Source organism: Callorhinchus milii, unplaced genomic scaffold (assembly GCF_018977255.1).
Source record: "Callorhinchus milii isolate IMCB2004 unplaced genomic scaffold, IMCB_Cmil_1.0 Scaffold1, whole genome shotgun sequence".
Taxonomy (NCBI): domain Eukaryota; kingdom Metazoa; phylum Chordata; class Chondrichthyes; order Chimaeriformes; family Callorhinchidae; genus Callorhinchus; species Callorhinchus milii.
The window spans coordinates 37,232,898-37,258,164 of NW_024704742.1; the positions used below are offsets into that span (position 1 = coordinate 37,232,898).

General features: G+C 39.1%; 1 protein-coding gene across 1 annotated transcript in view; it reads left to right on the forward strand.

Moving 5' to 3' along the window:
* Window positions 1–25,267, forward strand: part of ptpn13 (protein tyrosine phosphatase non-receptor type 13) — a 127,524-nt gene that overhangs the window by 81,985 nt on the left and 20,272 nt on the right. The window contains exons 22-36 of the mRNA XM_042340179.1: window positions 818–928; window positions 1,891–2,016; window positions 5,114–5,571; window positions 7,195–7,323; window positions 8,616–8,709; window positions 9,007–9,092; window positions 9,846–10,029; window positions 10,990–11,204; window positions 14,324–14,419; window positions 14,920–15,320; window positions 15,925–16,135; window positions 16,924–17,082; window positions 18,305–18,476; window positions 19,126–19,336; window positions 22,656–22,750. Coding sequence (XP_042196113.1) covers window positions 818–928; window positions 1,891–2,016; window positions 5,114–5,571; window positions 7,195–7,323; window positions 8,616–8,709; window positions 9,007–9,092; window positions 9,846–10,029; window positions 10,990–11,204; window positions 14,324–14,419; window positions 14,920–15,320; window positions 15,925–16,135; window positions 16,924–17,082; window positions 18,305–18,476; window positions 19,126–19,336; window positions 22,656–22,750 — 2,748 coding nt within the window. The remainder of the gene's footprint in view (window positions 1–817; window positions 929–1,890; window positions 2,017–5,113; window positions 5,572–7,194; window positions 7,324–8,615; window positions 8,710–9,006; window positions 9,093–9,845; window positions 10,030–10,989; window positions 11,205–14,323; window positions 14,420–14,919; window positions 15,321–15,924; window positions 16,136–16,923; window positions 17,083–18,304; window positions 18,477–19,125; window positions 19,337–22,655; window positions 22,751–25,267) is intronic.

Consider the following 25,267-nt stretch of genomic DNA (forward strand, 5'->3'; position numbering starts at 1 on the left):
CTGCACGATGACCTGCTCTGCCTTCCCCCACCTCCACAACGTCGCCCAGCTCCGATACTGTCTCACACCGCAGGCCACTGAAACCCTCATACATCCTTTCATTACATTGAGGCTCGACTATGCAAACTTATTACTTGTCAGCCTCCCGAACACCTTCCTCCACAGGCTGCAGATCATCCAGAACTCTGCAGCCCATGTCCTCTCCCGCACTAGGCTCCATGACCCTCTCATCCCTATCCTTGCCTAACTCCCCTGGGTTCCCATTACACAGAGGATACAGTACAAGATCCTGCCCCTCACGTTCAAAGCCCTTCATGGTCTTGCTCCCCCCTTCCTCTCCGACCTCCTAACCCCCTACCATTCTGTTCGCTCCCCCCACTCAGCAGGCTCTGGCCTGCTTCACGTCCCCCGCCTTGCTCGCCCCACTATTGGCAGCCAGGCCTTCTGCCCCTCTGCACCCACCCTCTGGAACTCCATCCCGCAGTCCCTCCATCTCGCCCCCTCCCTTGCCACTTTCAAGATCCACCTCAAGACCCTCCTCTTCGACCGTGCCTTTGATCTCCCTGCTTCCCCCCCCGCCCTCCACCCTCCCCCACCCCAACCCTCAGGTCGGGTCTGTAACTCTGTCTGTCCAGCGCCTTGCGACGTGTGTATTTGCACATGAGGTTACTAGGCCCATGAGTTTACAGAGTTTTGAGTCAATTTGCACTGAAAGGGAAATGATTAAGCAGAAACTAGTTTAGTGTAACAGGCACATGAGAACTGTGTTGGCAATTAGGTTGATGAACTGAATTACTATTGTTTCATTTGGAAATAGGTTTTCAGATTGTTGGTGGAGAAAAGCCTGGCAAAGTGGACTGTATGGGATTTAATGTCAATAGCATCACACCAGGAGGACCAGCAGAGCTTGAGGGGCATATGAAACCAGGTACTGCCTGTATTTTTACAGTGGATAGTGTTTAGTGTTTAGTCAATAATAAAAGAATCCTTTATATATCATCAGCTTTATGTATAGCAAATGATTCTGCAACTTGTCGGCCATTTGTCCAAAGCTGGGAACATGTAAGTTATTGTGAAGCACCACGCTTACTGCTACTTTTTTATGGTGGCACACGACACTATTAACATGACCTAGGCTCTTGATAAAAAGGTACCTTTTTTATTACTTTAGCCGTTACTTTTTAAACAGTTTGACATAGATGTGTTTATTAACTATTTCTGTAACATTATAGTAGTACATCACACATTTAAGTTGTAGTTTGTTCAACTGGGAGTATTTGCTCAAATTTCAGAGAGCTAGTTTCAGAAGAAATTAATTTGAACAGTATGAGAAATAGAGGAGTACTGGATTTTTTTTTAAATTTGGGGATAGCCAAATGAACTAGCATGGTCATATCTTATTTGTTCCCATGCTTTTTAAAAAATAAAACATCAAAGGGCTGATTATGTCTTGGAGTTCAGAATATTGAAACTTGTCAAAAAGGAAAAAGCATTCAAAATTCAACTTTGAAGTTAACAACAATATTCAAACTAAATCAAGATAACATTGCTTTAGTTCTGAAAAAATGGGAGAGTGGTAAAGTGAGGTGGGTATTCTGGAAGGATGAGTTTGAACGGGTCAAGGAGCTTTCTTCATCCAATCTCATATGTGAAAAATTTCTCTTCAGCATTTGCTTTAATTGTATGTCAGTGAGGGATACCATTCTGTTGAGGGTTGACACTGAGGGATCATAAATCAAGAATGATTTCCGTAACATTTCCACACTTGTTTTACAGTACGAAATGTTCTGTCCTCCAGCAGTTTCATCCCCTCTTTTGAGTGATGTTCACTAGAAGAGAGGCTTGGCTTTTATAATCGGGGGGGGTTTGTTTCTTTTTTCACCCCTGCAGGTGATCGCCTGATATCTGTGAATGGGGTGAATCTGGAGGGTCTTACCCATGATGCTGCAGTGGAGATTTTGCAAAATGCCCCCGAGGATGTGACCCTGATGATCTCTCAGGCCAAACTCTCTAGAGGTACTGATTTTCATTCAGGTTTTATACATACAACTGAATAACAAAAATCTAAGCGTAAAACCTAGATATGGTGCTGAATTGGTTTACACCAAACAATTGCATTAGAACATTTAGAACCTCAGCTCCAAACACCTTAACTGATTTGTGCTCAATCTGCATTTCTTGAACTTTAGGGACTTATTCTGCTTGGAGTTCAGAAGAGAGACAATGCCTTCCAAAGCCTACTCTCCAGGTGCCAATATTGAATGAGTCATTCCCTTGAATCAGTTCCCTGTGGGGAAGGATTCATGCTGGGACTCGTTAAAGGTTAGGGTTTGAACTGCTGTCAGTATTGCTTTGCATTTACAGTCAATAGGAGGTTAGGTTTCAATGATAAAAGTTAGCAGATGTTGTAGCCTTGAGGTGCAGGTTATTATCTTTAGCTTCTCCCACCATTCACTCACTTATCCTAAAGTAAACCATTCAGTTCCTGCTGGTACGCCCTTATCAGGCAAACAATTCTTCTCACCACATGTGGGAATTCAGAGGTGGTTAAATTCTTACAATAGCCATCTTTCAAAATGTCGTTGAACATTCACAATACAATACAATGATAGTTACTGAGAAAATCCCATTATGTTGTTCTTCTAGAGGAAGATACCAATCCTGTATGGAAATGTTCTGTATTAGCAACGGCTTATGATCACCTCCTTTCCCCCCCCCCCTCCCCACTGGGTTTCAGGCTCAGGTTGTTAAACACTCTGAGACACTGCCCCGCATGAGGGGCGCTATATAAATGTAAGTTGTTGTACTTCCTCAGAAAGGAGGAGAGGGAACGTAGAACTTCTGTTTCAAGCTAAGATAGCTCCAAGGTGACGTGCTTGGCAGTGGAATATCGGAATTGAATCAACTCTCTGTGGCAGTCTCAGTAGTCTGGTTTTTCAATCAGACCCAGTTTAAACACGTATCTGACCCAAAAATATAGAAACAGAGGAGCTGTTCAATGCATTATTTTCTGAAATTTCATTTAAAACAAGGATCATCAAATGCCCCATTCAAATATAGCAACCTAATCATCCAAATCAAGATTGGTTCCTTGAAAGTTAAATATCTTCTTCAAAACTTTGATCCAGGGGAAGGTTGTACCTGACAGCAATAGATTGGGGGGATTTGTAAAGACAGGAGTAAAAAAAAGTTCCTCCCCCACCTTTTCTGTTTCAACTATTCTAGTCAAGCAATCCAATGCATAGTTTTCTAGCCATGTTGTCAACCATTTGCTGATCAATGAGGTAATTATTGTGAGCCAGTCACTGATCAATGAGCTAACCTATTGAAAATTATAAAACCTGTCAGGAAAAGTCAAAGAAGAAAAGTAGTGATGGAAAATTAAAATGGCTCTTTCATTTTTTTATGTAAGAAAAGGCTATTTGTTAAGTATCTCTTGTAAAGTCCAGAATTGGTACAAATTACACTCCAAAGCTTTTCTGACTCTAGTAAACAAACAAACAGGATTTCTCAAAGGTCATTTTTAAAATCCAGCCAATTGTTTTAGTCAGGTGTCTGACTTATGTAGAAATTGATTACTATGTTTAAGAGTATCCAAACCAAACAGTTTTCCATGTATTCCTCCTACACAGACATTCCTCTGTTTGGAATAAACTGCATGCTCTCTCCCTGGAAGGACACATCCTGCTTACCTAATTTCCAATTTTAATTAAGCGCAGGCTAGGAAGAGCCAAGCCCTGGAGACACCAGAGCAGGCTTTGGGGTACTGCTGGAGTCTGGCAAACTTTCTCACTGTTTGAGAAAGCTTGCCACCATCCAGTTAGGGCTTTGGCTTGTGGAAATAATCCCTGCCCCAGAGATTGGTCTGACCCTCCCGAGTCCCACCAATGAGCCAAGTTGGCTGTGCTGTCATCAGCAATGCCCTGTAACACTGTGGACCTGCCTGACTCAGGAACTGGACCAGTGTGACCGCCACAGACTCAATTCCGACATTCCATTCTGATTGAATATTCTGTGCGAGTGTAACTTATGCTACATATATTCTGCACATTTTGTGTACAGTGCGTGTGAATCACGCTACATTCACTACCCATCCCCCTGGAGTTGATTCAGTCTCTTAGAACAGAAATTTAATATTTTTTTAAAAAGATTTGATCACCAGAACAGCTTTTTAATGGCAATAGAAATCAATCACCCATTTTTGGCATTCTGCAGAATCATCAAGGTAAACATGCAAAGAGCACCAAAATAGAATAGTCAACGCAATGAAAAACAAGCATTATATAGCTTGTCACTGCACTGCCAGAGCACCTGTATAAATGCAGCATTCAAATCTGCTGTTCATGAAGTATATATCTGGTTCATTTTAAAATGTATTTGTACAGGGTTAAAACTGTTTTGATATAAATCAGAAATTGAAGAGTTGTACCAGAAAATAAAATGTAGAGTAATACTCTGACAAGAAGAATGAACTGCTTTGCTTTACGATTCCGTGTTGAGAAGCAGAAACCATTTACAAATGATGTTGTAGATTTTGTAGTTGTGCTGCCAAACATTTGTAGGCTTCTACACTGTTACTCTCAACACATTACCATGCACATTGCAGTATTGTATTTGGAACACATATATCCTATGTGAGTATCCAGACTAAAGTTTTGCACATTGTTTTTTCTATTAGGATAGTATTTACTGATTCTCAGTAATGTAGAAGATGGAAGTACATAATATGGCTTGCAGTACAATAAATGACGAGATACATTCATATCCTTGTTACTCATGTGCTCATTGGGTCACAGTAGCAGTGTCTATACTCTTTATCTTTTCACTTCCTCAAACACTTGTAAAGTCAGGAGATATTACAGATCTTCTTACCTTGAGTCATTTCTGTGTAACATTGACACCTGCAGCTTTTCTTTTTGGATTCAAGGGGGGAAATAATTCCTTAAAAAACAGTGGTGTGTACTAAATATTTTATAATTATAATCATAATGATCAATTATTAATTTTTTATTAAAACGTAGACCTATCCATGACTATTTTGTCTTTCATAAACCAATCTCTGCTTTAGATTGTTCGAGCAGTACATGTGACTGTATTTACTTTTGTTATCCAGCATCTCCCCCAAATAGAAAAGGAGGACCAAGGAGTCTGTCAAGGAGCCCTGGTCATAGGTTAGGGGGACAGCAATATGAAGGGGAATCATCTTCAGAAGAGCACAACCGATCACGAGTTCAGCAAAAGGCATATCCACCAGGAGCATCAGCTGTGGTTGATGGGAAACGAAGAGAAAGTCTGAGCTCTCAGGACTCAAGAACTGAAAGTGCCGGCCTTTCACAAAATCAACTGAACGGTCTCCAGAGAAACCGAGCACCACAGCACGCTAATTATGAAGTGGTCTCTGTGCCCACGGCATCAAAACCAGATGTAGTGCATACGATTCTAGATAACGCAAAGTACTTGGGTATGATTAATTCTGAAAAATCTAAAGGAATGGACTGCTCCGACCGAGGTGACTCTGACATGGATGAAGCAACATATTCCAGCCTTCAAAAGCGGCAAAGACCTAAAAAAGTAATGGGATTTTCCACCTTTGGCTATAATTTTAATTTTATGACAGACATTTTAATCTTTATGGGATCTATATATATCATGGTGATTTTATTGTCATGTTAGAAGAGACCAAACAAATAATTTAACTTCAAGTTCCTTTTTGGTTTTGTTTATTAACCATAATTCCAAGTCAAAATTGCATTATATATATTGTGCCTTTATTATGATTAGGCTTGAGTTTCCCAGTTGTGCAAAGAACTATTTACATTCAAAACTGACTAGTTCTGACGAGTTCAACCTGAAACAATGACTAATTTTCCTCCCTCCATAGACGTTACCTGGCCTGCTGAGTGTTCCCAGCGACTTATGTTTTTATTTCAGATTTCCAGCATCTGCAGTATTTTTGTCTTTTGTTTAATATTATTTAGGATGTGCCTCAAGACATTTGATGTTTTCTTGATGAAGACTTGAGTTTTCAGTGAGAAGTCGAACACAGATTAATCAACAGCCACCCTGAACTAGATTCTCCCAGTTGGCTAGCTCTGATTTTACATTTTTCATTTTGGAAGAATCCCACCTGTGTTATCTGTCTAAAGACAAGAGCCTAAATTGTGGATTATTCCCAATTTGTTAGTAGATTCACCAACTATGGTGCGTGCACTTAAAATGGGAAATACAAACAGTCTGCCAAGGTCAGAAATAATATTTAAACACTAAAGATGGTGTACAGACCAATGGAGTACGACTCCAATTATCTTTCCATAGACTATGTTTGTATTGTATATTTAGCCTAATTTGAGGCAACCCAATGCCCCATAACTGTGTGCCTGCTCAGCTGCACCACAGCAGTGAATTTGGAGCCCTAAGATTTATAATTGTGCATATATGTATTTTTTGTACATTCTCATTTTGACCAGCAGATTTTCCCCATTCAGACTTTGCTGTAGGATAGCTCTACACAAGTCTCTATTTTGCTTTGTAATAAATCTGCGAACAGTTGTGCCAGGTATTGGAATATTCCACTCTTAGGCAGTTCAAGCAAGCAGTGCTCAGAATCTGGCTGAATCTGGGAATTTAGGCTTTGGCAATGTGTTGGAATTTTGGTATGTGACGGCTAGAAGTGATTCCAATTTGCGTCCAATAGTAACTCACACTTATTAATCAAAAAAAAATTCTTTTATTATTAAATTATGTTAACAGTTCATTTGTTTGCAGGGCTCCTGAAATCAAAATATTGTATTTTAACGGTAATTGCTACTTATGCTATATACTGACATCTGTTGCAAAGAACAAGAGCAACATCTAGTTGCGAAAGTCAATACTGCAGTTGCTGTGATTGTTCATCTTCTGGCGTTTTCTTCCTAGTTTACTTTTACCATGAGCAACAAAAGCAGGAAGATTAGCCCAAGTTTAGTTCTCACTTACCTAACTTCAGCATGATCCCTGACTGGCTAGGATGAGAAGTGTATTACTGATATAATGTTGCGTATCTTTTCTTGGGAAACTACAGCATTTGCAAAGCAAATTTTGTTCTAACCACTGTAAACAACAGTGTGCAACAACATGTTAATCAACTGGAGACTGAACTTAATTTATTTTCTGAATAACACTCCTTCAACTAACTTTTACTTTGCTTGCACATAGGACTCTGCGGCAGATAAAACAAAAAATAAAGTTATTTCAAATACCAGCCGTGGCATTGTACTGAAGCCAGGAGATGTTTTTGAGGTGGAATTATCTAAAAAAGAGAACAGCTTGGGCATAAGTGTCACGGTACTGTTTGGCAAGGTTTTCGTCTTTCTCTTTCTTTTTATACCAAATTTAGCATGCATAGGATTTAGACTCCGTGCTTCCATTTTATATTAAAAAAAAGTCTTTGTGTGAAGCAACTTAACATAAGCATTTATGTCTCAAATACACAAATACATTCATGATCACATTCATACATATATGCTCACGTGCATACTGCTCATATACATACGTGCATACTGCTTACATATAACAACAAAAAAAACTTGTACTTATATAGCGCCCTCCACACAGGGAAGGGTCTCAGAGCACTTAACAGTGGCGGAGCCTGACTCTGAGCCAGAGGGAGGGGCAGGTGACCATAAGCACGGCCGAAGAGGAAACTTTTCAAGCAGGACTTGAAAGAGGGGAGAGAGGGGGCAAGGTGGAGGGATTGAGGGAGAGTGTTCCAGAGTTTTAGGGCGTTGTGGCTGAAAGCGCGACCTCCGATGGTGGGACGGAGGGTGTGAGGGACGAGCAGGAGGCCAGTGCCAGTCAAGCGGCGGTGCCGGGAGGTGGATGGGGAGTGAGGAGGTCGGAGAGGTAGGGAGGTGCCAGGGAGTGAATGGATTTGAATACGAGTGTGAGGATCTTGAAGTTGATCCATTCGGTGATGGGGACACTCATCCAGGCTTTGATGTCTGCCAGACAAGCTGATGGAACATTGGCGGGCCTGGAGTTGGTAATGAAGGAGACAGAGTAGATTTGTGTGTCATCCACGTACATGTGGAAGTTTACCCTGTGTCTTCGGATGACATCATCCACAGAGGGAGCATATAGATAAGGAAAAGAAGAGGGCCAAGAATGGAGCCCTGGGTACCCAGCAGGTGACCCGGTGGGGACGGGAGGAGAAACTATTTGCTGAGACAAAATGGAGATGGTTGGTTAAGTAGGACTTGAACCAAACAGTGCGGTCCCACTAAGGTAGATACACATACATACTGCTCACATACGTTTTCTGAATTGTTATGAGAGAAATTACGTCCTCTTCTCTCCATTCTCCCTGCTCAGCAGCTGACTCCATCTTTGTAAAATGCTCCAAGATATTATCCTATGTGAAGTTGTTACATGACTTAGCTAACATTGCAGAAGTTTAGGTGCAAATCTGTACTCCACCACTCTGTGGCACAGAGGGTTAATGCTCCAACATCTTCCAGAGTGTTATACTATACTGGAAATAAATTACAATGCTGACTTTTTTATGTTATGCTGCATTGATTTTGTTTATCTTCAGTATCTGTAGCATTAACTCATGCTATGTATTTGTTTTACTTCAGGGTGGTGTGAATACAAGTGTGAGACATGGTGGAATTTACGTAAAGGCTATTATACCAGGTGGTACAGCTGAGGCTGACGGACGTGTCCAAAAAGGTAAGCGGTTTTCTCAACACAACAGAAAAGATGAACTTTAAAGATCCCACTGCACTCTTTGAAAAAAGAAGGGAGTGATCTGACCAACAATCCTCCAGATAAAATTGGTCATCATTTCATGGTCATTTGTAAAACATTGTGCAAATTTTCTGCCACATCTACCAACAAATACACAGGCACTACACTTTACAGAAAACTCTGAAGTGCATTGAGATGTTTTGACATTATGGGTGCTGTATTAAATGCAGGATTTATTATTATATTTGACCTATATTTTTCTGACTTGTTGCCTGCCAGGTGACCGTGTCCTTTCTGTGAATGGAATCAACTTGGAGGGTGCAACTCATAAGCAGGCAGTAGAGACTCTGAGGAACACAGGCCAGGTGAGAAAGCTGCTTAGCAACCCTGTAAACAAGAGTAACATCTGGCACTGAATGAGACTTACGTTTATAATAATATATGCTGTGTATATACATAGTATATAATAATAATAATAATAATAATAAGTATATGCATTGTCAGCCTGGTTCCATTGGTAGCACTCACGCCTATGAGTCAGAAGCTTGTGTGTTCCAAGACCCAGCTCAGGATTTGGTACTCATATAATCTAGGCTGACACTCCAATTCTGTGCTGTTGGGAGGGGATTTCTCTCCTCCTCATGGGTACCCAGCCGGTTCTGTTAAGCCCTCTGAGATGTCTTTCCAAGGTGAAAGGCACCATATAAATGTAAATTTGTATTGTAATGTAAGGTGTCATCTTACAGAAGAGATGTAAAACCAAGATCCTGTTTGTCTGTTCAGGTGTATTTTTAAGATCCCATGGCACTATTCAAAAAGAGAAGGGAGTTTCTCCCAGGTGTCCTGACTAGCAATCTACCAAATAAAATTGGTCATTCACTTCATGGTTGCTTGTGGGACATTGCTGTGTGCAATTGGCTGCTGCGAAGGGCTTAGAGACATCATCCTGATGTGAAAGGTGCTATATCAAATGTTATCATAATTACACTGCCAGATTTTCTGTGGAACCCCATGGTTTTAATCACATAGTTAGGAGGATCAGATCATGGAATTGCAATGCTTGATAGCTTCTATTCTTGATCCTAAATTTTTGTTGGGTGAAATCTCTTTTTCTTCAGGTTGTCAGCCTGTTACTAGAGAAGGGGCAGCTTCCCGCGACCAGTGTTCACGCTCCTGTTACACCACAGTGTACACCTCCGTCTGCAGATAATCAGAATGGACCTCCTGACTCATCTGATAAATTGGAGTTCGAGACCAAACACACGCCAGCCACTGACAAAGATTACAGTTTTGTTACTGATGGTGAGGGAATATGTTGATTTGTGTTCATCAAGAGAAAATTGGTAATATTGTATTGAAAGAAAATATGATGGCGAATTCAAAAAAGAATATGGGAAAGAAAGCAGGAGAGTTCTGTAATTTTGCTTCTTTTTTCTCTCTCTTCTCCCCCACCCCTCTTCCAAAAAGACTTATAGTCTTGCTGAGTTATGGATCTAAAGGCAGCAATATTTAGCATCCTGCCCAAATTACATTCTTCATTTGTGGGTGTGCCAGTGAATGACATTAAACTACTTGAATGCAAGGAGAGAATGGGAGACAGTTCTCACCTAAAGTCCATGCATATGCATTTCTAGCAGGGATCAGTGGGTAATGATCGAGAGGCAAAGCACCTTGACTTTTGTTTTTATTTTTTCCTACGCATGTCAGAAGCACTCACATTTTGTTGTAGTAACCCTAATAATGAAGCTAAAAATGTAGTATTATATTGTAGTGGGATTCTACTCTGTTCCAGCTGAGATCAGTTAAGTCAGCACAGATCAATGTTACCATTTTGAGATCTCGCCCTACTACTTTTGTGCCAGGCCAAAGTTCCCAGAGATAAAATGTATGATCCCAAAGAACCTGCATTTATGTTAAAAGCATTGTTAAGTGAGTGCCTAATGGATTAACAACTATCCTGTACTAATTGTCCTGCTAACAAGTTTTATATCGTCATGTTCATAGAATGTTACAGCTCACAAACAAGACCATTTGGCACATGTTTGTGCAGATGCTTTTTTCCACTTAATGCATCCACTCTCCTGCATTCTCCCCTCCCCTTTTAATTTTTGTCTTTTTCGTGCATAAATCTAAATTATTTAATTGTTAGCATACTCTTTGAAAAGGTGGATGATAAGGTACAAACCACAACCCAGCAAACTAAAACGAGATGTCATGTTTAATTGCATATGTTGCTGATTTTGTTTGTTTTAACTTTCATAGAAAACAAGTTTGAAGTGAAGCTGTTGAAAGGCTCCTCAGGATTAGGCTTCAGTTTCATAGAAGGGAATGAAGCTGTCCCTGACCAGTCTGGGATGAAAATAGTGAGAATAAAGAAACTGTTCCCTGGGCAACCAGCATCCGAATGTGGGCAGATTGCTATTGGTGATGTGATATTGCAGGTGAACGGCACTCCTTTAAAAGGACTAACAAAGCAGGTAAGGAACGAGAAATGGTTTTATGTTTTAGTACAAAAAACATGAACTGCAATTAACTTTTGATTTCTGCAAATTGATTTTGTTATAACTGTTCAGAAATGAAAGTGTAACTTCTCTCTTGAACTATTCCAAAGTGATTTTTCGGTATAGCTTAGACATGGATACCCAGAGCATGTTACTATAGTCAAACACTAATAACATCACTGGAGAGATGATAAAACAGGACTTCCAAAAATAATTAATTTATTTTGGACATTTTGTGGCTTTTATAAAAACTATTGGTAATTCACACATTGCAGTGTTCATGGAATTTGGGGTTAAATTTAATATAAATGTTCTCCTTATGACCTTGCAGAGATGTATTCCTGAATGTACAGTGGTATCTGACATACGACAGACTCTGAAACGTTCCTGGAGAAAGCACAAAAAAACACAGATAACACAAAACTTACGCAAAAAAAATTCAGGCTATTCTGTAAAATAATGTCTGGTCCTTACTGAGTGCATTGTTTTTAATCACTGTTTAAATCTCTTAGTACTGTTGAATACATATGTTATTTAAAGCAGCCCTTTTTTTCCAGTGCTACTTTCAATTTAACTAATGATGCATTAATCTAGGCTTTATTTGAAACACTTGTCAAATGTCCAACTTGTAACTATGCTCCTTGGAGGGAAGATAAAGCAGGATCTCCTTGTTGCTGAATTGGCTCCAAGGTAACATGCTTAGAAACTGAATGTCAAAATCGAAATATTCCTCAGTAATCTGGTTTCTGCCAGAAGAGACCTCAGTATTGCAGGGCATTGCTGATGACAGACCAGCCAGCCTGGTTCATCATCACTAGGACTTGGAGGGGCAGACTGATCACTTGGGGCATTCTTCCCACTCAGCTTTTATTTAACCCTGCAAGCCAAAGCCCTAATGGGTAGGATGGTCCTAGCTAGACAAGCAGCAGGAAGCTTGCTAGACAGTGATTTCAATGGCAAGCTATGTGGTTTTAGTTGGTTTAACTCCAGCAGTATCCTTATGCACATGCTGGGGTCCTAGAGCCTTGGCTCTTGCCAACTTGTGCCGAATACACCTCAAACAAACACCATCTCGTATTTCTATAGATCTAAAATCTGTTTTCATGTGCATGAAAAGCAACCTCCCTGAAATGTGACTGATAATTGAAGTAAAAACAGCCTGGTTTAGAGACCAGCTTGATATAATACTTGTCAGTAGATAAAGTCTACACTAAATAGATAAACTAAATAGTTTCAATAGATAAACTTTGTATTTTAATATTTTCTGCTGTGGATAGCTCACTTTTTATAATAATAACACAAGTTACAGGTTCCAACTTGTCCCATCTTTTTTGCGCAGCCACTTAAGTTATACCCCATTTCTATTGCCTATCTTGAACACGGAAATGTGGTGGGAAAGAGGAGACAGTGCCGTGTTTCAGTGCTGAAGGACCTTTATTTGCTTTAAAGTCATTTTCTGACGGTCTCGGTCTCAGCAGAGACTGCAGTGGCTTTATTTTTGCACTCGCTCAGATGATGAACAGTGATGTCTCTTGAGTCAGGTCAGCCAGTTCCACAGCAGGGAAACTAATTGCTGTATTGCCTCCGGAGATAATTAAACTAGAAATGGAAAATTGACATTGATATTCTTTGGAAATGCCCATTTACATTCTACAAGATTCAACCTGTACAACTTAATCGGGACTTCTTAACTTACATTAACAAGGAACTAATGCAGCACTGCAGAGTTGAGAAAGGGAGTTGAGGGCGGTGAGATGTGGATAGAACATTGAATACTATAGTATTTTTCTGATGGAAAACAGGAGTGTATCAATCATTGCAGCACATATCCTAATGGAGGAGGAGGTAGAAAATATGATACAGTGGATATTGGGAGTCACAGCAGGTACCACTCCAGATTGTGGTTTTACTGCAGTAGTGGCTCAGACTAATCAGGAAGTTTGTGACTCATGAAATCCATGAATCTCATCCATAGAGCTTTACAGAGACTGTCCACCATTAGTTCTGTATTACCAATAGCGCTGAAGGTCACCGAATCTCCAGTGTAGATGTACCAAGGCTGAATGGCAGCCTGCTGCAGCTGCTTGTATGGAGGTCTTTTGCTAACAGCTTCATTTATTAATGTATACATATTTTCTCAGCCAAATTCGGCGAGGGGTTTGTTGCATATTACTGTAGCCAACTTGGAAGAGTGGTTTGTTGCAAATGCCTATGTCTGGATATATATCTTTAGTTGTAAGGAATTTTAAGATGATGAATTACCTGCAGTCAGGAGAGCTTATGCAAAACCAGATACAAGGTAATTGATCTGGGCTTTTTAATTCTATGTTGGACTATCTGATAGAAACTAACTGGATGATATTAAAATATCTTCCACTGTAGCTTTATAAGAAATCTGTATGAACTGATTGGGTTGAGTCGAGTTCTTCCAAATTGCAAAATGACTGGGTATAACTGACTGAATGAATACAATCATTTGAGCTCCCACCACAAGATATATTAGGTACCTAAACACAATGATTATCACTTCAATAACATACGACCACCACAGAAGATATTGGACCTCGAGGCACACATCCCAAGAAGTGCAAATTATTTTTATTCTAGGGAATCGACTTTCATGCAGTCAGCCTTTTCACTGCTGTCATTTAGACATTTTTGCCAAGGATTCTGTGTTTCATAGCTGGATACTCTGAAGGGTTTATTTAACTTTAGAGAGATCAAGTGGCTGGTTCAGAAGTATGAAGTCCACATTTTTGCAAGTATATTATCATTGGCCGCTATGCTTTTGTAAGCACAAACAAAATTAGGTTTCTCAGACTTGGCACTTAAGGATCCTAGCCACTCCCTCTGTTTTGTTAGCCTTTTGTTTATATCATAGTAAGGTCAACTCCCATCATTCGGACACAACAGAGGGAGCCTCCTCTGTAGCTTGTGCTGTACTGAACTCTAAAGTGTTTGCTAAAAATGGGTAATGAAACAACAGTGTTCCATTCTTTGAGTCTGACACTACTTCCCCTTGATGAACAGAACAATTAAAAACAAAAAATGTTGCTGTCTGAGACAACATCAATTTTACTTTCTCTTCTCTGCAGGAAATTGTGTCCGTCCTCAGAAGCACAGCTGAAGATGTTACTCTGGTGCTTTGCAGGCCTGAACATGGTGTATTACCAAGCGTTGACTCCTCTTTGGTGAGTGTTATTGCTTATGTTATTGCTAATGTTTATGGTCAATTGCAGAATTATTTTTAATGGAAAATAGGAAACCAAATATATATTAGTCATATGTATTAGTCCAGTTAGAAAAATGTACACTTCCACAGTATCAACACTACAAATGGAGTATGCTCAAAAACAGGAATCAGAAAGACATCAATACAAGATATGCAGAAGTGTTTCAATCACACTTGACAAAGGCATATGGTTCATTTATGCTTTACTTTTGTAAAGATTATATTCTGTTTGCATCTGGAGTGATTCCTTGGAATGATACGATTCCTTGGAATTCACATGGAAGATAATCATGAATCTGGGATTGTATATATTTTACTTTTTTCTAATGTTTCTATTTTCTGGTTTGATTGTAACCTTGAAAACCTCCTGCTATCTATTGTTGTTTTCTGAGTTGTGAGGTGCTTCCAGCCTTGTACAAATGAAGATAAAGCCACTAAAGTATGATTTTTGTGTTACAGAGTTTAATTAGCTCACATTCTGAAGGGATTTACGGAACCAAATTACAGTACCAAAGCACTGACAGCTCAGCGGAGTCTGGAAAAACAAACAGTTTCACTGGTGACAGTGTAGATGACTGTGGTAATGATGAAGAGATTGAAAATAAAGACTTTCAGAATCTGAGACTGAGGTCTTCTTCCAGAAGGGACAGCTACAGTGACAGTACAGATTGTGATGATGGGGACAGGCACACCACATCAAAGCAAGACGCCAGCACCAACAAAAGCATCACTGTTTGCCAAATGACTGGGAATGTGATTTCCTTCTCCAACAACCAGTATGAAATGTCATATAGCCAGGAAAAGGCCAGTGTTTACTTCTCCCCTCAGGATTCAACTTCTAAACTGGAGCTCACCAGCAGGTTGGTTTCAGACTGTCCATTTTAACAAGGTTCTTTCCTTCCATGATTGTAATAAAAAAGTAATAGCACATACGTGATCACACTTACTTGGAATTGGGTTGAGACCTCCCAAGTTCAGTGGACATAGAATTCTTAGAGACAGTAATGACTGTTTTTTCCTTACTTGAACTGGGTTTGAACCATTATGTCTTAGAGATGAAAAGACAAACCAATGTTATTGCATACTCTTTTCACCCCACCCCCTTTTTTTAAATGAATAATGAGATATCACACTTGGAAACTAGTTTATTTTCAGTTCAGGAATGAAGCCTGTTTTACTTGACAAGCAGAGCAAAGCATATCAATTGCAGTAGGTACTCCTTTGCACGCTTTGCCTTGACATCTGTCAATCTGTGACGTGGGTAAGCAAGCAAGGTATATTCCCCAGACAGAGAGAGTGCGTACTCCAGAATTGGCAAACAAAATTTAGTTCCTTGGTAGTTGTAACTGGAGACTTTAGCAAAACAAGGGCTAGCATGTCTATCAGGCACCTGCCTGACCAGAACAATGTTTGTAAATGTAAATTTGTTTTTCCGAGCTTATCTCTATTCTGTTTATTTTGTAGAAAACCGCCTTCACCGACACTTCTAGACCTCTCGACAGAACAGAGGTTCAGTCTCGGACCTGAGGTTCCCTCTCCTACACCAGTAGATGAGAACTCACTTACTTCCAGTTCAAGATCTGAAGCAGTAACCTCTGGGTCTGCAGAGGTAGCAGCAGCACAACATCTAGACACTGAGTGTCATGAGGAGGAGGAGGAGGCTGAATTACATCCTGTAACTATGATCTTATTGGTTTCCTTTGAAATTCCTATTCATTTTTTGACAGAATAAATCATTTATTTACATATTATTTATAAATCATTGTATTTACTTATTCCAACCTGCTCCAAGTCCCCCGCCCGTCCTGCCCCACCATCGGAGGTCAGGCCTTCATCCATCCCCCAATCCCTTCACCTCGCTCCCTCCCTTGCCTCCTTCAAGACCCATGTCAAGACCCTCCCTTGAATCGGACCTTTGGTCACCCTCCTACCCCCATCCTCCATTCCCTCCACCCCTGTCGATACCATATAGTCTAAGCTGACACCAATGCAATGCTGGGGATTTGCTGCACTGTCAGAGGAGCCATCCTTCTGATGAGGTTAAACTGAGCCCTCAACTGCCTGTCTAGGTGGACATTAAAGATCCCATTTCATTATTTGAAAAGAGAAGGGAGTTTCTCCCAGAGTCCTGGCAAACAACACCTCAAATAAAGAATTGGTCATTCACTTCATGGGACATTACTGTGCTCAAATTGCATTCACCCGCAAAACATACAGTCACTACATTTTACAAGTGGGAAATGCTTTGAGATGTCCTCCCGATGTCAAAGACACTATACCAAAAGTAAGGTTATTATGATTGTATTTACATGCAATTGGGACTAATTCTACAGTTCGTATCATTTTGTTTTCTTGAACAAATAAGTGAGAATCTATTAAACAAATTGTTCACTTAATACATCAGTAGTTTTAATTAGTTAAAATTGTTTTAAGTTATTCTGATTGGAATTTTTGTTACTACAGGAAGCAGAATTGCACGTCACTCTGAACAAGTCAGAAAAAGGGAGTCTGGGATTCACAGTGACCAAAGGAGATGACAACATTGGCTGCTACATCCATGACGTCATCCAGGATCCTGCAAAAAGTGACGGGAGACTACGACCTGGTGACAGGCTTATCATGGTATGTATAACCAGCCAAAACTTGGTCCAAAATAATTAGCTTAATTTGTGTGTGTGTGTGTTTTGAGAAACAAAGAAGATAGAAGGGCTAGTTATTTTCTGCCCTTTTAGTTAAATGACAAAAAGCAATAGAAAGAATCTCATATCAAAAGAAGCAATCTTTTATTTAATTCCGACACAACCCTCTGTCTTTGTGTCCTCAGTTGTTTTGGTACTGAATTTAAGGCTATGCCTCACCACCCCGCCCTGTAAGAGAGCCCTCTATGAGAGTGAAGAGTTGTCCACAATCTAATCTGTCAGTTGGTTTCATTGTTGAATACCTCAATTAAATCACCTCTTCCAACCTCCTATAATAACAATTTGGTCACTCAGTCCATGACTGTTTGAGGGACACTCCTGTACACAATTGACTGCCATGTTTCATCCACAAAATATACAGTCAGTACATTACATTATATTCTGTGAAGCACTTTGAGATGTCTCAAAGATGTGATAAAGCGCTATATCAAATGCAAGGATTATTATTATATTATATAAGAATAGTTAAATCCTCCAAATCTTTTGTGTTATTGTTGCTGTTGTTGTTATTAAAAACAGATTGTTTACAATTAGGATACAATGTGATTTAAGCTTTGTAACTATCTTAGATTTTTAAAGGAAATTATGATATTATAGTACAGTGTATTTGAAAAGTGAAAAAGAATATGAAATATCCTGTTTCTAAATCTTTTGAACAGTAAGGTTCTTGCAGGTTTCAAACCAATCAAAATATAATTTATTACCTGGCACTTATATATTGTGCAAATTGTAGGAATGTCTGAAGGTTGCCAAATCTGTATTGATTGATGCTAGTGTGAACTGTTTTACCAAAGCCAATCTTTCAATTCCTGTTAAAATTCTATGAAATTCTGTACGAATAGCATCTGTTGCCATTTCAACAAAGTTTTTGTGGGAGTAAAGTTTAAAGTTTGTGTGAAGGAATTGCTTCTCTGTACATTTTTAAGTTCAGGATTTTAACGCACACATCATTGCTTGAATAACAAAAAAGAGTCGGATTGCAAGCCTGGCTTCCTACGAGCCAAAGCTTCCAGACATAACAAGTCCGAGCACCACCAGGGATAGAGTAGGCATGCAAAGGGGCGTTTATGTTGAATGACTCAATTTTTTGAAGCTGTGGCTTACTTGATAAGAACTTCAGAGTTTCTTTTGGCACTCTGCAATAGGTGAATGGTGTTGACATCACCAGCATGAGTCACACAGAAGCAGTGGATTTTCTTCGATCAATCCCAGATGCAGTTACTCTCGTGATTGGAAGAGTCCTGGAAATACCAGAGTTTCCAATAGAGCCAGATATGCTTCCTGCGATTACAATGATCTCCCACGAACAGGAACTGGGTAATGTTATTTTACAAGAAATATTGTAAAATAGTCATTGTAATTATGAAAAAATAGTCATTGTAATAATGAAAAAAGTCATGAGAGATTTAAGTACCTATTTTGCGTTTTCTACTGAAATCTTGTCTAGTCTTAAAAATGCTTTTTCCTGTTTTCTTTTCAATAGTATAGAATATAACTAAGTATTGTGTGCAGTAAAGATATGTATTTAAGTTAGTGCAAGCTGTTCTGCGATATAAAATGTTACTGAAATCCTCATTACCGGATGGTTAATTTACAGATTTAACATTTTTGTGAACGGCATTGTATGTTTCAAATTCTTTGTCTAACAATTATTAATATTTTATTTAACGGGGAGGTTAAGGATCATTATAGTTTAACATAACAATGTCTTTCATTCTACTGGATTATTACTTAAAAATAAAACCAAGTTGAGATGGTGCCTGTTACTTACTGTGTGTTTTAGATAGACAGGATTGCTGCATTTGTGTGCAGTATTTTGTGTACAGTTTAACTTCAGAAAGCACACATGACCTCTTATTTAAATTCTACAGTACAATTTACATTCAGATAAATGTTAAAATCATTGGACAACTTCTCAGTATAAAGAACCAGTGAATGTTCTGAGCGAGTCTTCTCTATTATTTAGGCTTATCTCTGGCTGGAGGAAGTGAAACCATTTACCAGGCAATTTACATTGGTGACATCACTCCAGGTTCAGCTGCTGACACAGAGGGGAGTCTGCAGCCACTGGACCTTATCCATTATATTAATGAGGTCAGCACCCATGGGATGACAACAAATGAGGCAAAGGCAGCTCTTCTGAATGTATATCCTACCATCACCTTGAAAGCCACAAGGTATTGCAAAATCTGTGTGTTGTTGTAATTTGTAATATGTTTCTGTTTTGCAAGTTAGGTTACATATTAATTGGTTATTATGTGGAATCCTGTAGCTCAGTGGTTGGAGCGCTTGTCTCGCAAGCAAGAGGACCTGGGTTCGATTCCTGGGCGGGGCGAAATGTTGGACAAGTTTCCTTACTCTACACATCTCTGTTACCCTTGCAGTAAGTAAGAACCCGGTTGTTAGTCATTTGGCGGATCGCTTTTCCGGAGGTAACAATTCCTTAAAAAAAATTGGTCACTCAATCCACGACTGTTTGTGGGACACCTTTTGTATGCAATTGGCTGCCATGTTTCACTTACAAAGCATACAGTCAATTTTCTTTACAGTATATTCTGTGAAGCTCTTTGAGACGTCTTGAAGATGTGATAAGGAACTATATCGAATGCAAGGATTATTATTAGCTCAACTAGAAAGAAATTTCAAAACTGCTTTTATAACAGCTGATGAGAATTCCTTTTAGCCTGCTTTCTCCATACCACATTTATGTTTAACTCTCTTGTCAGATACAATAATTCTACACTGGATTATAGGCCAATTGTTGGACTTTCTGATTCCACCTTGGTGGGAGTTGAACTATTATTCCATTCAGGATTGAACGTGGGGTCTTTGTGGTTTGAGTAATTAAGTGTATGAGCACAGCAGCCTAAACATTGCCCACTGAGACATCAGGGGAACTATTATTTCTATTTTGTGTTTGTTGGGTATGGAAGGGTCAATCTAAAAGCTCCCTGGATAGTAGTAATTATTATATGAGGTTTATGCCTGTATTGAGTTTGCTAAAGGAATAAAAGCCAGTTTTCCTCAGAAACAATCTGTTTACATTCTCACTAATTGAACTGAAAAAGCCAATAAGAAAACACACCCCTATTCTTGAGACTGACTGTTCATTAACAAGGCACCATTTATGCAAGCGCAGGAATTAGACTGCAACCCACGGTTTGTCTGACTCAGTTCTGAATCAATACCACTAATTAATCCTTGGAGCATTGCATTTAGCATGGCTGCATCATGATGAAAATAAGAGATCATTAAAATAATACATCAATAAATAAAGCTGTTTTCTGACAACTGTTAGTTACTTTGATTTCATAATAATAATAATCCTTGCATTTGATATAGCGCTTTTCACATCTTCTAGACGTCCCAAAGCGCTTCACAGAACACATTTTAAAGTGAATTGACTGTATATTTGTGGGCGAACGCGGCAGCCAATTGCGCACAGCAATGTCCCACAAACAGTCGTAGATTGAAAATGACCGATTTATTATTGTTTTTTGTTTTGGAGGGATTATTATTAGGCTCCTTGTGGAGTAAGGAAACTTGCCCAAGGTTTCGCCCTCTGCCTGGAATTGAACTCAGGTCTCTCGCTTGCAAAGCGAATGCTCTAACCACTGAGCTACAGGACTCCACACTTTTTACTAAGTTTACTAAATTCCCCCTCTGATTTTCTCCTCTCCTGCTTGGGTACAGTTCAACACATATCCAGCCACCTTCACATGTTGGGGGTTTGTTTTGTGAGCTAGGCAGTGACTATGAGGAGACGACTTGATAGCTAAGTCCAATTCTTCCACAACTGTTAGCATATATCTTTGCCTGACTTTTTCTCGCTGTCTCGCTTCTTTGACTTGATACCCAGTCCTGTAGAATTCACCCTTTAGAGATCAGCTTATCTAGGCTTGAGCCATTCTGCATTGTGTTGCTGGAACTCCATCCCAGAATCGCTTTCCTCCCTCTCTACTTTCCAAATTGCCTTCTAATGTGCTTTTGACCACCTTCCTCCTCAGATTCCCCTCATCTTCAGCTCAAGCTCCCAGTCAATTGTGTGAATTTCCTTGAGATATTTTTCTGATGTGAAAAGCTTTATACTTTATGAAACTAACATGTTATTGTTCCCACATGAACAATGCTACATTATATGTTTGCAAGTTGTTGTATGAGAGCACTTCAAAAGTAGCCAAGTATAGCTATTTGACAAACTGTTCTGGATAGACTTGGCTATCATTTCTATCCCTTCCCCAGCTCAAACACTCACTGTCTAGTTCAATAAGAAGCCTGGTTGCTTATATAAGGTGATGGAGGGTGGCTAATGCCTGTGGAACTCTACCCAAACCCAGGAGATTACAAAGCTGCTTCGAGTTGAAGCACTTTTGCAGAAATAGCACAGCATGAGACTAAAATGTTTTATTGCTCAGAATAACCAGCATGTTGAATGGTTAAAAACTTTGAGTTGTGTTTAACCCTTTTGCATCAATCACATTTGTTTGAGGTTCACCTTCTGGAAGGATATCATTAAAAACAGGATTGAGCTTTACAACACATGCACTGTTTTCCACTCCATGCTTTGCATTTGGATTAATCTGCTACAGCCACCATATTTCTTCCATTGTGGCTCCCTGAAGGATCTTATTGCGTGACTGAGATTGAAATGTGATCTGAAATGAAATTATGTTTTACAGCAATATATAAATGTAATTTCTTTGTATTGTATTGAATCACGTTCAGCCAAAAAATAGAATGTCATATTAAAAAAAGAAAATATTAATTAAAAAATCACACTCATTTAGTGTGACATTTTCAGTAATTTACTGGCTAACAGAGAATAAGTATTGTCTTTTGGAGAATTCTTCTCTTTCCTCCAATCCTCCCTCCCTCCAACACTGATCATTTAAATAGAAACCTGATCCAGTATTGAATTAGCAGCTACTGGGGAGAAAATTTTGTGTTTAGTTTATCCACACCTGTGCAGATGCTTAATAGTTTTTCACCTGACAATGCCTGGTCTCACTTGGTTCAGTGTGAATTGATTATGAATAGGTGTTGAAGCAAATAACGGTGCAATCTAGATTATGTGCCTATTCATGCCCAGGAATAAAGAAATCATTTGTCAGATTTAAATAAGATAGCTTGAACCCTTTCAAAAATTGAATGCAAATATCTTGTTCCTCATTTGGGCTAAAGTTCAATTCTGAATAAAGAAAATAGAGCAGTTAGTATAGTAGTTGGTTTCTTAATTCTAATATATTTCATTGCTGATGAGATGAAAAATATATTTTCCTTTCATTGAGAGTTAAGTGTTTTATGACATGCTAAAGATACAATCAGAGATTCATACTGCAGCAAAATCAAATGAAAAATAATGATATTGAATGCTCACCCAATATTACAACAATTAAATACATATGTGATCATATTATGTAAATGTCATCATTCACTATGAATAAATCCCTTTTATAAAACCTACAATTAAAGCATTGTTTTTTTTTAAATTTGCAGAGATGGTGAGCCAGTTGTTCCCAAAACAGTGGATTCTCTCTACAAATACGATAAAGACAAAGATTCAAAGCTAAATAAATCTGCTGAAGTTAATGGTAAGACTTTTCGGGAATTTTTTTCTGAATTTTTTTTTCCTGAACGTTTATTTAAATTTGTTATTACATCTGACCCGGCCACCAACTTCACTCAGAGATCACCGGCCTGCTTGATGTCCCTCCCTCCTATTTCGGCCTTTCTGCCCCCACTCCCTGGAGCTCTGTCCCAGAGTCCCTCCAATTCATCTCTTACCTCATTTAAGGTCCATCTCAAGATCTACCTCTTTAACCACATTCTCAGTCATCTTTATCCACTCTACCCCACTTGGTTCCCACCACAGCTCAGGTGCTTTCCCAGCAGTATCAAGTACCTTGTGATGTCCTCCCAACATGAAAGCTGCTATATAAATGTAACTGTATCGTATTGAATCACATTCAGCCAAAGAATAGAATGACATACAACAAATAAAGTTAATTTGGTGAAGCACGCATAATGTCAAAACATCCCAAAGCTCTTCACCATGTTTGTCATGTATAGTGACTGTTTCTTATAAGCAATCACGGCAGCCATTTTGCACAAAGCAAACAGGTGACTTTATCTGGAGGAGTGTGGCCAGGACACTGGGAGAAACTTCCATTTGTTTCAGATAGTATCATGGGATCACTGACATTTGCTTGCACAGGCAAGTGGGAGCTTAGTTTAATATCTTCTGAAGGATAGCACCTCTGACAATGCAGCACTCCCCTAGAACTCCACTAGAGTATCAGGTAAAACCATGATTTCAAAATTTCATACCACAATCTTCTGACCCAGAGACAAGAGTGCTACCAACTGAGTCAAGCAAACACCTAGTTATTAAACAGGAATAAATGGACATAAGCCTGGACTTCGGTAGAACACAGTAAATGCATCAAAAGATTCAGGTCATAGCATAAACCTATCAATGAGTTTATCAATGTGATTCAAACAGCAATGTGTTTCGTGCTCAACAGATTCAGCAGTTTTATGACATTGCCGCTGTGTTCCCTTAGCTTTATTTTCGAGGGTTTGTATCACTTTGGTGATTCAGCACAGATTTCTCTGACTAAATCCTGACCTGAATTGAATGCTTTTGCAGTTTCTGATTTAGACTGGGATGAAATGTAGATTTCAGTGCTTATTACAGGTAGATGAATCACTTACTGGTGTCATATTCCACACCTAATTCCAAAGGAAACTAAACACTCCTCAGCCTTCTCAGTCAGGTTAGAATTTGCTAATGTCCACCTATGTGCTTTTCAAGCTTTAGTGGAACAAAGCACTTCGTTCCTACCAGACTGTACATGTTTCTCAAATAGCTTATAGGTGCCATAAGAACATTGCTTCACTGATTTGAACAGGTCTATTTTGGGAATGGGACTTGGGGCTAATTCTACAGTAGTGCATTATAATCACTGATACATTTGTCATCATTAGACTGTCAAAAAAGTATCCCATCTGTACCTATAATATATTCTATAAGTAGCCATATTTCAATGCCAGCTGTTTGCAAATGGCTGCGATTATTAGGGTTTCTACAAAAATTCCTAGCAGTTCCAAAATGCTATAATTTCAAATTTTGGTACTAAATATGACTGTCTAAAGCAGGGAACATTAGACAATCAAGAAAGTGGAACCACTGCATTAGGGATGTTTGACACTTTGGATATGAGGTTTAATCTACGTCTAACCTTATTTGTGAGATATAGATACCTATAATGGGAAAAGAAAATGGAAAGTATATCAACTTCCAGCGTTCAAATAATTGCACCTAATAGCGCAGTGTATCAACCAAAAAAGTGTCAAATAAGTAGCTAAAACTTACTCAAAAATAGTCGATCAACTTGACCTGAAATATAGCTGTTTTATGGTAAATCATCATTCATAATTCCTACAACTTGGGTTGGGCAAAGTGAAAAGGACATTGCCTGAACCCTGGAATTCTCTTGTTTCTATTCTATGTAAAACATCCAGAATATCTAAAGACTTTTTCTTGAATTAAAATAAAATTTGACAAAGCTTCATTCTATACACGTTTCAAATTTGGCAAAAAGATGTTTGTGTTTGTGAAAAGACCACTTTCCATTTTCAAAATACTCATCATCACCATCAAGCACTGCCAAGTCAGGTACACCACATCCTACACTGTACCTTCATCTACTGCTCCACAGACAGTCTATCTTACCACCTCCACTTCAGAAAGCGACACTTTAGTGTAAGAGTGTGATATGTTTTTCATACCAGCCATCCATTTTGGCCTGCCTCTGAATTGCATGTGAAGAAGGACCCACGTTAATGCTACGTTGCGAGAGATTTAAAATAAGTCCAATTGTTTCTTTATGATCAGAAAAAAAACCTGAACAATGGCTATCAGAGTTAAATTTTAAAAAATGTACTTGTGTCCTCCCTTTCACTATAGAACCATAAGTAGTTCCAGCACAAAAAGAGGCCATTTGTCCTATTGTGTCTTTGAAATAGCTACCTATATAGCCCCATACACCAGCCATTTCCCCATAGCCTTTTTTATATTTCTCCTTTTCACATATTTATCCAGCCCC